Raw genomic sequence first — 14786 nt, forward strand, 5'->3', positions numbered from 1 at the left:
TAGAACGAAACCAAGAAAGTAGTTCCATTAAAAACAGCTTAGGAATAAACCTAACAAGGAAGTGCTAGATCTCTATGATGATACTTATAAAACATTAAAGAAAGAAACTGAGGACAGTGCTAGACGGAAAGACTTTCCATGATGGATTGGTAGAATTAATATTGTTAGAATGACTACATTACTGAAAGTGGATACAAACATTCAATAAAATATTCATCAATATACTGAGGACATGCTTCATAGAAGAAAAAAATACTAAAATTGTCATGGAGGCATGAAAGACAGAACAGCCAAGGGAATCCTGACCACAAGAAACACTGATGGATTTATCACAATTCCTGATTTGAAAATATACTACAAAGCCGTAGTAATAAAAATGGTATCATACGGATACAAAATGGCCATGTGGACAAGTTGAATGGAACAGAGGCCACAGGCAAACAGAAACATGAGACATACTGTCATCTGGCTCTTTACAAAAGAGACAAAAGCATTATAGAGAGGACCCCCTCTTTAATAAATGGGGTTTGGAAAACTCGGTATTCATATATAGAATGTTAAAACTAGACCTGCATCTCTCACCCTGTGTAAAAATCAATTCAAAAATAAATCAGAAACTAACATATAATGAAGCTTTGACACATTCAGCAGTAGGCAGGCTACCCAGAGTCTCTGGATGGGCTGAATTCTGAAGGAGTCCCCCAGAAAATGCCAGTCTGTGACAACTACAAGGAGTACAGAGCTCTTCACACATGCAGCAAGGCACAACCACAGATGTCAAGAACAACCGGGGAAACAACATCATGAATAAAGCAAACCGAAGTGCCTGTGAGTAACCGTAAGGAGGTGAAGATGTATGGACAGTGTAACAAAGAGTTCAATATTACTGTTGTAAGGAAGCCAGCACATTTCAACAAAATATAGAAAGTCAGTTTGCCAAAATGACACAAACAATAAATCACCAGAAGAGGACATTTAACAGAGAAATTAAAATAATACCATAAGTGAAGTAAAAATGCCAAAGAGCATCAACAGCAGAGAAAAGTATCTGTGAACCTGAAGAGGAGTTGTTGGCATAAGAAAAATGTCAAATAATAAAAAAAGCTTATGGAATTTATGGAACAGCATTAAAGTAGCAAATATTGAAGTCATAGAATTTCAGTAATATGGAGAGAAAGATAAAGAGGTGTCAAATTTAAAGAAATTATAGCATAAAACCTTCCAAACTTAGAGAAAGTTATAAATATCCAGATACAGAAAGGTCAAAAGTCTCTAATCAGGTGCAGTTTAGACAAGATTACCTCAGGACCTATTATACTGAATTTGTCAGTGTTCAGAGGCAATGGCAGTGTCATGAACACAGAGAGAGGTAATCGCATAGAAGGAAATTTCAGTATGGCTACCAGCACACTTCCCAGCAGAATCCTTAGAGGCCAGCGTGAGAGTGTATATTAAAAGAGTTAAGGAAAATAACTGGTGACCAAGAATGTTATAACTAGCAAAGTGTTCTTCAAAAATAAGAAAATAAAGAGAATCCCCAACAACCAACACCTAAAGGATTTCATCATCAGATCTGTCTTATAAAAACTGCTCAATGGAGTTTTTCAAATCAAAAGAAAGCATGCTAGTGAGTAACACAACATGTGAAAGTAGAAAAGTCACTGGTAAAAGAAAGTGCATATTCAAATTAAAATACTCTAATACTGTAATAGTGACAAAATTATGTATTTATTATGAAGCATAAATGACAATGCTATTAAAATATCAGCCACATAATTTTCTACTGATATCAATATAAAATGGCCTAAACTGTATCATCAAAAGTCAAAATGGATAAAACAGAGTTGATATGCAGTTTTGAGTATGTATGTGATCCAAGTGTTTTAAGCTTAAAACAATCTATTACATCTTAAAGAAATTTTTGTTAGGATCATGGTATCCATACAGTAAACACCGATGACAAATACAATAGAAATTTATTGATCAGGTTGCTGAAGAACAGTTAATAATGTTGTCTGTATGGTGAGTCAGATAATCTGGCATGGACGAATCAGAGGATTGATGCAAGAGAGGGCATCCGGATCATCTCAAAATGACAGAATGGTGCGGATACTAAAACAGAGAATAAAAGACATTATTTTAACATTTAAAGTGTTCCCAGTCTTTCACGCAAGTGCAGGAAACACTTGCTGTATCTCACTGAAAATTATCTGTGTGCCCATCCACTCCATTCCTATCTCCGTGGATTCAAGCCAAGTCAGTATAAGGGCAATTTTTACTTTTCTGGCTCTCTTTCCATCTCTTTTCAATCTTGGTGTTCCTTCCTTCCAATCTTAAACTCATTCATGACCTGATGTGACTGCGATTTAGACTTCAATTCTACATTATCATCCTTTGAAATTCGTTTTAAGATCCTGCATGCCTAGCCTGGACAGCAATGGGCAGTGACACATAACGTGTTGCTATTTGTCACATTCTTTGTAGATGCTTCTTAAGTATTAACTCTTTTAAAAGTCAAACTAAACAATAAAATTATGAGAGAGGATCTCATATTATTTCCATGCTAAGGAATATAAAAAGTGAGACTTCAGAGATTTGGAACTTATTCTTGGTCATACAACTAGAATGTGTGGATGCTAGGATCAAAACGCAAATAAAAATTTGCTCAACTTATAAGACAACAGAAAACTTGCCTGAAGAAAATGATGGTTTAATAAAGTTGACATCATGTTAAAGGCTTAGTAAAACTTTGCGATGGAGGTGTTTAAGGACTTGCAGAATTAAAAATAAAATTGATTTGTATAATTCTAAGAAACTTCATCTTTCAGGTAAATTAGAATTTGACACTTATACAGGAAATAATTCCTTTTCTATGAAGCACCTCCTGATGGATAATATTCTTCAAAATAGATGATAAAGATATGATCTCTCTCTCTCTCTCTCTCTCTCTCTATCTATATATATATATCGACGATATATGTGTGTGTGCTTAGACATATAAAAATACATACAGATAATTAAAAATACAAGACAGTGTGAAGATGAAAATAAAAATAACCTATTATTCCACAATTTCAAGATGACCATTGTTCTATTATTATTTTCTTGAATTTTTATCAATGCTTTCCTAGACATATACGTATTCTATACTGTTCTTATTGAAATTTGTGATTATATTTTGTATAAAGTTGTTTTTTTATGTGTTAAAAATAATACGGTGAGAATTTCCCATGCAATAAAATCATTTTTAAATGTCATCATTAATTTCTAATATGTGGTTGGAATTTAAGTGTTCCATTAATGTTGGATATTTTAGGATATTTCCAATTTTGATATCATAAATAACATTTAAACATACAGATAGTTCTGTAGTTATTTGCATGTAATAGTTTTTTATTATGAAATTATTTGGACAAAAAATCTAGGATTTTTTAATAAAAATTAGAAATTGTTTCCCCAAAAGCTACAAATTTAAACATGGTATGAAAGTGCCCAGGTCATCATATCTTTACCAATTCTATGTAGTATAACTTTTAGCTGATGCTAATCCATAGGGTTTATTTTATTTAAATGTGCATATTTGAATGTAAGGGATTCTCATAAAGAAGATGTGGGAATTTTAATGAATCATTTGCTGCTCAGCGCATCTCTGTGAGTTTTCTATGTATTTCCCTCATTCTTTTCATCCTGAAGATGATGATAACAACAACTAGCATTTGATGACTAGTATGCATAGCTCTACAACCAACAAAAGGCTTCATGGTTTCATGGAAAGTAAGTGGACTCTGTCAGCAAGCAAAACTACAGTAACTTTGAATCCTGTCTCCTCTGACTACTACTGGCATGAGTCTATCGAAGTCTTGTTCTCACAGCGACTCAGTTTCCCCAAAGGTGGTGCAGTGGAGGCCAGTACACCATCACTGTTCGGGGATCACAGGAGGTGAGACCATGGGAAGAGCAGCCGATGCCGCATTGAATTCCCTCAGCAGTGTGCGTCAGAGGAATATCTGATACGATGTTTTATGTAAGGGCACTGAAGTCTTATTCATATTTGTAAACCCATGAGAAGGGTGGGCAGCAGAAATGCCTGTAGAAAGGAGCTGAACGGAGGAGGTTGTATGTAGTTATTACTATCTATATGCATGTAAATGCAGGTGCCAAATTCATTTGATTAGGAGGTTGTAAGTGTGAAATGTCCAAAGTAGAACGTGCGGGCTTTTTTCTCTAATCTTCGGAGCAAGTGGGAGACTTAAGCATTTAAAATAGCACTTTGAACCATATCTTTAGCATAGCGATCTTTGTGAAAATTTCTTAGCAAACTCCAAAGAGAAAAATAAGTGTAGTCTTAAGAGGAAATGTTATTAGTATCTGTATAGAAAACAATCAATGGAGTTCTCCCTGCTCTTACAGTGAAAGTTCAGGGATGTCCTGAACGTAAGCCCCTGACTTACGAAAGACTTTCTTTCCAGAAGAGCGTTCGTAAGTCAGATTCATTTGTAAGTGTGACAAAGAGACTCTTGCACACCTTTGACACAAATATACGAGGTAAAGCACAAAATCACAAATACACTGTATCCCTGCCTGTGCTGTACTACTGTACTCTCTTGCACTGTGCAGTAAGCACACAGCAGCACCACTGTGACAATGTCCAGCAGACATGTGAGCTACCTCTACAACTGCTTTGCATCTACCGGTGTTTATAATGCAAGGCCCGTTAGTATTTGTGAAAGTTCACAACTCGAATGTTTGTGTGTCGGGCACTTATTCTATAAGAATTACAGCCATGGGTGGTCAACATTTAGTTGTCACTTAGAGGCCTCACTGACCCCACGATTTAATTATGATTTGGTGACTGACGATTTCTCGGGAAAAAGTGAGTGTGCTCTCATGCAAAGCTGGGTGGCTCTAGTTACTCAGACTGCCCTAAAGCAACATGATTCAGCTTTAGCAGCACAGGAAATGCTAAGCAACTGTAATTGACTTTCCACAGTGTGACTGATTTTAAATGTTCTTCAGGTTTCACTCACCCCTCTCTCTTTCATTCTCTGTTAGCCAGTTCCCTACTACAAACAGAAACTGAAAATCTACCTCTTTCCGGAGTGAAGCAGGTCAAATCCTTCATTTATCTTTTCAAAAGGTAAAATATTGGTTATTAATGGATCCAGTGGAAATTTCTTTGCCATAAAATCGGCCACCAGTTTGGGGACAGAATCTTTACTCTTAAAACCTGAAAGAAAGATATCATTGTTAGGTTCAACAGGGATAAGCAGGAGAACCGGAGAGGAAACATAGACATAAAATAAAAGGTTCTAAAAAGTGCTACTCTCTGCAAATGCTAGTGGAGAAGACAGTATGAGAAGGGGGCTTCCACACTATCACGCAGTGCTTGGCCTGTGCTTTAATGTCCCAAATAAACTGGGGCCCATGACTAGCTGGAGAGTCCTTATCAGCTCTTTCATAGGGAAATCATATGACTGCCCAAAGTCAAGGTGCAAGTTTACAGTTGTCTCCGAGTGAATGAAGAGTGTAGACGCTGATTATCACTGCATTTCCTGTGTGTGTCCTGCTAGGAAATTTGGTGCCTCGTGCATTCACAAGCTCTTTTTAAAGAGCTGGTACTGAAAGTCCCTACTTACTTAGCTGGGATGCCAGAGAAGTCTGTCCTGGGACTTTCTCTCTACATTTATTCTATATCTAATTGTTTTGGATGCTATAACTACAACAGGAATTTTAATTGCTGTTTTTTTTTTAACTGCAGTGCTTTTCAAAACATGACCTTGTCACGTATAAAGGGAAGAAATTCTGAGGCTAATATAAATTTGGTCCTCACACTTTACTACCTACCACCAAAGATGGCCCCTTTCCAGGTGCGTCCAGTCAACAGCAGCGTAGGATTCACTGAGAGGGTTTGGGAACCAGGAGGGACTCCAACAATGACGCTCACACCAAATGACTCATTGCAGCAGAGCAAGGCAGAGGCCTGGAATAAATACCAATAAATATTTAGCACCCTCAAAGTGGATTGCCTGATTGCCCTACTCATGGTACACAATATCATGTAAAATTCAGTTACTAGGTTGTAACCGTGTAGAGCAAAGAAAGTATATTTTTGCTTTTGCATTGTTCCTTGAGTCTAGCACTGTTGTGACTTTGAAAAATGCCTAGGAAATATTATTTGAATAAAACAATGAACGAATTTCTTCCTTATAAATACATAAGGAGGCAAATATTGTTACAAATGTCCAAAGTCTGGGTTGTCAGGGAGGTTGTTGGTTGTTTTATCACAATGCTCAGGTAATATGAGAGTCACTTCATTTTTTCATTCATCTTAATCATATCTTTTGTTGGTGAAAAAGACATACTGTTACATTATCACAATTTCTCTCTTGTCCACTTGGCAAGTTTTGTTCATAAGAGATTTCTATTCTATTGTCTATTTCTGAAAAGGACCTGTTTCAAGTTATACTTTGCCTCCCTAAAATGTATCCTGGTTTAATCATAAACTACACCCATTATTCCAGAACCTCAAATGCAGTGCAGAAACCCTTCCTCTCGAGGCAGTATTCTGAACTGTAGTGAAAGCATGGTTTATAATTCCCCAGGATATATATGATTGATTAGTCTTTGATTTTGATACTTCATTGTTTTTTGAAAAGCATTTTCTGTTTGCTGTGTGCCACGCATGGCAACCTGCCTGTGGTAGAACACAGCGACTCATGAAAGCAAGTGCCTTCCGTAGGCTATATCTTCTTTTAGTAAGATAATACTTAGTCCACTACTGTTTTGGAAGTTTGCAGAATTTATTGAAACACAAAAAAATTTAAGCTATATTTGTTAATAATATAGAAGAAAAATAAATTTGCTAATTTGAGTGCAGACTTTGTATTATTTATATTTCCTTGTTCAACTCTTTTGCTACCAACCCAGATCATTAACTGATAATGGCTCACTTAAAATATAAACCCTGTCCATCAGTAAAGAAATGTTATCTTATGGAATATAGGATTTCTCATAACCTTAAATTTAACCATCCAAGTAACAAGCAGGAGATGGAAAATTACATTTCTAAAATATAGTTACTCATGATATCGACATTTGATAGCCTAGAAGCGTATTCCAGGTTGCAGAAGGTGAGCTACCAAAGCAAGCATTGGTACATACCATGGTGTCGAGCCGACCAATGACTTCAAAGGAGAAATCCACGCCTCCATTGCTCATTTCCTTCAGCACTTGCTCAATGGGTTTGTCATAGTCTTGGGGGTTGATGCACTCAGTGGCACCCACCTCTCTGGCCTTTTTGAATTTGTCTTTGTTGATGTCCACTGCAATGATCTTGGCTGCTCCAGCAGCTTTGCAGCCAATGATAACAGAGAGGCCAACTCCTCCCAAGCCAAACACAGCACAGGTGGAGCCCTGGGTGACCTGTGTTTGCGGAAAAGGTAAAAGTAGATTGATACTGATTGTTTGTTAGAAAGTGCCTGAGCCATATAAAGTTCCAGCCGTTGTTTCCTCTCAGGAGCTACTCAGACTCCATGTTGCCCTGCTGCCAAGCCTCTTTGGGCTATGGTTACATCATATTTAAATCAAGGGTCTCGAACTAAAGCAGTGTTTCTCAAACTGGACTATACATGAGCCTCATCTGGGAACTTTCAGAAATCACAGCATCCCTGCCACAGCCATGCCAATCAAATCAGCGTTACTTGCAGGTATGACCCTGTCCCCAGGGCACTCCAATGGAGAGCCCGGAGAGCCACTGAGCTGAATAAGCTTTGCACTTTAAGTATCAGTGACTCTCATCATGATGACATGACAATCTCAGATCCAGCTTCACACACAAGAGCAATTTTGGGGCTATGATACAAATGGATGAGGTTACTCAGGAAACAACTATAATCTAATCAAACTCAATAATTAACTCCTTCCTTAGTTCAGTAAGTTTCTGTGGACATAGGCAATGCAATGAGATCAGAAAATAGCTCTGAAGCCACTGGCTGTGGCTGCTGAACAAGCCCAATCTTCTATAGTCAGCATTTGGTAGACAAAATATCCCTGTCCCAGGTAAGCTCATATCATAGCCCAGGTAATATCATAAGTGATAATTCATTGTGTGTTCACTCACTCATTCCTTCATCCAATGTTATTAAATGCTATGAATCACAATACCATTTTCAATTTGGAAAAATGGGGCTCGTCATTGTGAGTCAAAGGTGCTAGTAATTCTGTATCGTGATTCAGATCAAAATCTCAGGAGAGATTCCAGCCTCAGATCAAATACTTACCAGCTTTACACATGTAGGCAAATGACTTTGTGTCTGGACCTCAGTTTTATAAAACAAACCATGCTATAGCATTTGAGAAGAGGTGTCTAGAATGAGTTTCTACTGATACATACCACTTCTGATGTATGTGTGTTGTGTGGTAAGGGAGATGTGGTACTGAAATCCCATACAGAGTGGCAGAAATGTGACGCCTCATTAATTTCACAGAGTGGGTGACCCTGGGTGTGAGGCTGTTTCAAGTAAGGTTTGGAATACACTGTTGACCTGAATCCTGGACATAGTGAATGCAGACACATTTGTCCTTCCAAACAACTCTTTGGAGCCATTGTTCATCTGATGTTTGGTGCATCAGAGCTGTTGGTTCCTCACTGCTAGTGAGAGAAGGGTGGTTTATCTTCAGCTTTCTCCTCTGGAGTCATAGAGAGGGAGGAAAAGGATGATCTAGTAGCTTCTTATTTTAAAATTTGAAATAGAAAAAACCCTTATATTTTGTTTACATTGGCTCCCTCAACCTAGCAGAACCTATTGCCCTGATATGTGTACCTTTGCACTCTAATTGTAAAATAAAATGAGCCCCCAAGTCTAAAACTCAGTAGTCTCACAAAAGCAAATATAGAAGAGGTGTTGAAAAGGAAACCTCTACTTTTCTTTTCTTTACCTAAGTATCAACAGCCTTTTCATTTGTGATAAACAGGTAAATTTCCTAGGACAGGTTTTCACTTTCTTTCTACTTTTCCATAAATTCTACTTTTTACTTCTCCATAAATTATCACCTCCACAAATCTGTGAAAATAACCCATGATCCCTAGAAAAAACTTCTTCCCTATGGCTGCTGGCAGGCTGAGTGTATCATTGTCCACGGCCAACCCTACCTTGGCCACTTTGATCGCAGAGCCATAACCGGTGGAAAATCCACAGCCGATGAGGCAGACTTTCTCCAGCGGTGCAGCTGCATCGATCTTGGCTACGGAGATCTCATCCACCACTGTGTACTGGGAAAAGGTGCTGATGCCCATGAAGTGGTGGATGGGCTTCCCTCTGCAGGTGAACCTGGTGGTGCCATCCAGCAAGGTGCCCTGACGCTGTGGCAAACTGGTCGGTGAAACACAGACACACAAAGGACATGAGATGGAGCACAACTAATGTGCAACTTCATTAGCAGAGCAAGAAGAGGGAAGACACCTACTCGTTTTTCAAACAGAAGTTGCTTTCCGGGTGTTTACAATTCCTGCATTTTCCACACTGGGGAGTAAACAGTGGGATGACTTTATCACCTGGAAGGGAAATACAATATATTGTTTTCAATTTCTACCCAGGAATTAATAACGTAAGTAAAGCTCACACATAGAGGCATGTGTCTTTGAAAATTTCTCCAAGAAATACAGTCCAGTCACAAGTATATCACTGGTCATTGCCTTCAGCTCTACTATCCATTGGATTCTGTGTCTGAAGATATTCAAATAGGACATGAAGGGGCAGATAACAACATGGATTAAAAATTATTTCCACTATATTAATAGTTGACATTATTGTGCACACTGATTTTACCTGGGAACTTCACACATCATCACACGGAATTCTTAATGACAGCTTAAATATTATCATGGCAAATATAAATATGAATTTTAGCTTCTATGAGATGTTGGAAGATGGGATGTTTTGTACAAAGCTACAATACAGTTAAATAAAAATAAATATTATTTCAATAAAATTGCAAATATTTAATCATTGGTTACATTAAAAAATGAGAAGTTTGATCATCTGTCTGCAGCTTTCCAGAGTCTGTGTTTATCTTTATTATATATGAAATCTTTTTAAAATCATGTTTTTTTGTTCTTTTATTGAGTTTATTGGTTCATTTTAGGTATACAGTACAATTACATTCGCTATTGGGATCTTGTACCTTTACATGACAGGTCTTGGTTCTCATTTTTTCCCCTTGTCCCTGCCCTCCTTTCACCCCCTCCTCCCTTCCCCATTTACAAACACTTTATTTCCATTATGTCAAATTTTTTTTCTTTTCCTTTATTACCGTTCCCCTACCCTTCCCATTTTCCCTGCAACTTTAGCCCGTTTCTTCCCATTTCATATGGTCAATTATCACATTAGGATCATATGTACTATTATAGTTTTTCACACCAGAGAAACTAAGAAATGTCTCACATCACTGGTCATTCATGAAATGCAGATGAAAACAACACTGAGATTCCATCTCACCCCAGTAAGAATGGCTGCTATCAAGAAATCAACCAATAAGAAATGTTGGCAGAGTTGTTGGGAGAAAGGAACCCTTCTCCATTGTTGGTGGGAGTGCAGACTGGTGCAACCACTGTGGAAATCAACATGGAGACCTCAAGGAGGTGGGACTTGGGGTTCCATTTGACCCAGCCATCCCTCTGCTGGGTATCTTTCCAAAAGAATTAAAAGAATCTTACCACAGTGATATATGTGCACCGATGTTTATAGCCACACAGTTTGTAACAGCTAAAACTTGGAAGCAGCCCATTTGCCCATCAGTTGGAAACTGGATAAAGAAGATGTGCTTTTTGTATAAAATGGAATACTACCCAGCCATAAAGAATGATAAATTAGATCCATTCTTAGGAAAATGGATACATATTGAGGATATACTCCTAAGTGAAATAAAGAAGTCACACATATGTAAATACCGAATAGTTTCTCTGGTGTAAAATCATGTTTCTTTAAAGGTTAAATTAACAAAAATGGCACAAAGAATTCAAGAAATTCCATTGAAAATCTTTAACAATGAATTATGTTCTTTCAGAATAGCAACGAACTCAAATAATTTTAGCTAGGAATTTATGAAAAAATGAATTATTTCTGCTGTAGATAAGGTAGGGAAATAGAAAAATGGTCACATTTTTTTCTAACTAAAGGAAATAACATTACCTCAAACAGAAACTATGCTCTTTGTTATATTTTCTGTTCAGAGTTTAACAATGTATTTGGAAAAGATGGAGGATGAATCTACTGGCTAAAGTGATGTTTTAAAATTAAACATAGCTCGCCTTTGAAATCATATGGCTATGTTTTCAACCAGACTCAGAAAAAATATTGGGCTATCACAGTTTATGAGTAAACGTGAAGATGACGGCATAGAAATGGTTTGCTAATTCACGTCTCATTATGAAAACATAATGCTACATAATGAGATTAGGATTAAGTAGTAAAATGAAATCATTATTCATTTGCAACCAGTTCAAGGATAACCGTGACTAACATTTGAAAAGTGACATTGGTAGCTGCGGGCTTCCTGCCATGCTTCTTTCATTTCCTTCCCTCTGCTCTCGTAATGGTTTCATGAGCAGGAAGGAGGCCATCTTGGAAGAGGAAGTTGGTGAGCAAGTGTCACAGCAGAGCTGACAAGAGACCCTGATAACTCACTCACAGCCTTGCAGCCCTATCTTGTGAAGTCTCCACAGAGCAGTGTCATACACGGATCTAGAGACTGGGATGTAGGCTTCCGTTTTTTCCTTGTCCCATTTGTAGTTCTGCTTGGATCTTGACAGAGTCAGGGCTCTGCCACACTAACAAGGAAGCTATTAGAAAAGAACTGCACTCCGATGGGCCCTGCGTGCTTGTGATCCTCATGTACATCCAGCCCTAACCTGGTGCCTGGCATGGAATATAAACTCAATAAACAGTTACTGAAGGAGAAAATACATGATCCTTTGTATGTAGCGTGCCAGAGTCGGGCAGAGAGAAAGGAAAAGGGGCTGCCTTAATGTTCCCAGCTCAGCCAGGACCTTGCGCACCCCTAGGTGTCGCCATTCCTGATCTCGCCTGGATGATCTTGGCATCATGAACCAAAGCACATTGAGTGAGTGAATTCTATACCTGGCTTTACTGAAGTCACCCCTTCTCCAATGCTTTCCACGATGCCAGCTGCCTCATGGCCTAGAATTATAGGAAGAGGAAATTCAAGGTGTCCAGTAACCACATGGTCATCTGAGCGACAGATTCCTCCGGCCACCATCTACAGATGAAAGGGCAGATGATAAGATCCAGAAATGACCATGACTTTCAGAAGATTTAACATAGTTTCCCAAAATTTGGCTTCTAAAGACTTCCAAGATCTTGCTAATAATCCACCTTCTGGGCCAGGGATTTAATTCAGTGGTGACACCGCCTACCTCATAAGCACAAGGACCTGAGTTCAATACTCAGTACAAAAAAACCAAACAAACAAATAAAAAAAACTCACCTTCTTTCCAAATAGAAAACAATTATTTTTTTCTACTTTAATTAAGTTTATTGGTACATTTTAGGGATACAGTACAGTTACATTCATTGTTGGGATCTTGTACCTCTACATGACAAGTCTTGATTCTCATTTTTTCCCCTTACCTCTGCCCTCCTTTCACCCCCTCCTCCCCTCACCATCTACAAACACTTTATTTTCATCTTTTCATTCTCTCACATTTTTTTCTTTTCCCTTTTTACTCTTCCCCTACCCATCCCACCTTCCCTACACCTTTAGCTCCTTTCTTCCCATTTCTAAATGTCAGTAACCTTATTAGAATCTTATGCATTGTTGTAGATTATTTACACCAGGGAAACTATTCGGTATTTACACATGTGTGACTTATTTATTTCACTTATATCTTCAATATGTATCCATTTTCCTATGAATGAATCTATTTTCTCATTCTTTATGGCTGAGTAATATTTCATTTTATAGAAAAAGCACATCTTCTTTATCCAGTTTCCAACAGATGGGCAAATAGGCTGTTCCCAAGATTTAGCTATTACAAACTGTGCCGCTATAAACATGGGTGCACATACTTCTCTGTGATATGATTCTTTTAGTTCTATTGGAAAGATACCCAGCAGAGGGATGGCTGGGTCAAATGGAACCTCCAGTCCAAGCTCGTTGAGGTATCTCCATATTGATTTCCATAGTGGTTGCACTAGTCTGCACTCCCACCAACAATGGAGAAGGGTTCCTTTCTCCCCACAACCCCACCAACATTTGTTATTGTGTGAGTTTTTGATAGCAGCCATTCTTTGTGGGGTGAGGTGGAATCTCAGTGTTGTTTTCATCTGCATCTCTCGAATGACCAGTGATGTGGAACATTTTTTCAAATATTTTGTTGCTGCTTTTACTTCTTTGTCTGAGTAATGTCTGTTCATTTTGCATGCCCATTTTTGAATCGGGTCTTTATATTTGGGCGGACTAATTGTTTTGAGTTCTTTCTATATCCTTGATAATAGTCCTTTGTCTGAGGAACAGCTGGTAAAAATTTTTTCCCACATTGTAGATTGTCTCTTAGTTCTGCTGATGGTTTCTTTTGAAGTACAGAAGCTTTTTAGTAAGATGAGATCCCAGTTGTTGATTCTATCTGCTAGATCCCGTGCTACTGAGGATTTGTTCATAAAGTCTTTTCCTATACCAATGTCTTCCAGAGTTCTCCCTAACTTACCTTCCAGCAAGTTTGATGTTTCTGCTTTAATATTTAGATGTTTAATCCATTTGGATTTTAATTTAGTGCATGGGGAAAGATAAGGGTCTAATTTTAATCTGTGGCAGGTTGACATTCAGTTTTTCTAACACCATTTATTAAAGAGGCTATCTTTCCTCCGCTGAAGATGGTCAGCTCCTTTGTCAAAGATGAGGTTGCTGAGTACATCTGGATTTGTTTTTGTGTCTTCCAGTCTGCTCCACTGATCCTCAGGCCTATTTCTTTGGCAGTACCATGCTGTTTTATCACAGTGGCTTTGTAGTATAGTTTCAAATTGGGAATTGCTACACCTGGTGCCATGTGTCTGTTGCCTAAAATAGCTTTAGCTATTCTAGGTCTCTTATGGTTCCAAATGAATTTTTGGATTCTTTTTTCTAGTTCTGTGAAATATAGTGTTGGAATTTCAATTGGCATTGCATTGAATGTATATAGCAGTTTTGGTAGTATGGCCATTTTCACTATGTTGATTCTTCCTACCCAGGAGCAGGGGATATCTTTCCATTTTTTTATATCCTCTTCGATTTCTTTTTTCAGAGTGCTGTAGTTTTCAGTGTAGAGATCTTTTGTTTCTTTTGTTAGATTGATTCCTAGATACTTCATTTTTTTGCATGCTATTGTAAAAGGAATTTTTTCCCTTATTTCTCTTTCCATGTGTCTGTTATTTGTGCATAAGAAGGCTATTGATTTTTGGGTATTCACCTTGTATCCAGATACTCTACTGAATCTGTCAATTAAGTCTAGAAGTTTTTTGGTGGAGTTTTTTGGATCTTCAATGTAGAGTATCATATCATCAGCAAATAATGATAGTTTAACTTCTTCCTTTCCTATCTTTATTGCTTTAATTTCTTTCTCTTGTCTCATTGCTGTGGCTAATGTTTCCAGAACTATATTGAAGAGAAGTGGTGATAATGGGCAGCCTTGTCTTGTTTCTGATTTTAACATGAAGGTTTCCCGTTTTTGGCCATTTAATATGATGTTGGCTGATGGTTTTTCATAGATAGCCTTTATTAAATTGAGGTATAGA

At 37.8% G+C, this 14786-nt stretch overlaps 1 protein-coding gene across 1 annotated transcript in view; it reads right to left on the minus strand.

The window, feature by feature from the left end:
• Nucleotides 1-1898: 1898 nt before the first annotated feature.
• The window catches only part of LOC104870147 (alcohol dehydrogenase E chain), a 17450-nt gene continuing 4562 nt past the window's right edge, over nt 1899-14786 (minus strand). The window contains exons 2-8 of the mRNA XM_010635569.2: nt 12138-12276; nt 9466-9553; nt 9152-9371; nt 7162-7422; nt 5845-5980; nt 5089-5227; nt 1899-2112 (exon numbers count right to left, since the gene is read on the minus strand). Coding sequence (XP_010633871.2) covers nt 2088-2112; nt 5089-5227; nt 5845-5980; nt 7162-7422; nt 9152-9371; nt 9466-9553; nt 12138-12276 — 1008 coding nt within the window. The 3' untranslated portion in view covers nt 1899-2087. The remainder of the gene's footprint in view (nt 2113-5088; nt 5228-5844; nt 5981-7161; nt 7423-9151; nt 9372-9465; nt 9554-12137; nt 12277-14786) is intronic.

The sequence above is a fragment of the Fukomys damarensis genome, unplaced genomic scaffold, assembly GCF_012274545.1.
Source record: "Fukomys damarensis isolate Sample0158 unplaced genomic scaffold, DMR_v1.0_HiC HiC_scaffold_25, whole genome shotgun sequence".
In the NCBI taxonomy this organism is placed as follows: domain Eukaryota; kingdom Metazoa; phylum Chordata; class Mammalia; order Rodentia; family Bathyergidae; genus Fukomys; species Fukomys damarensis.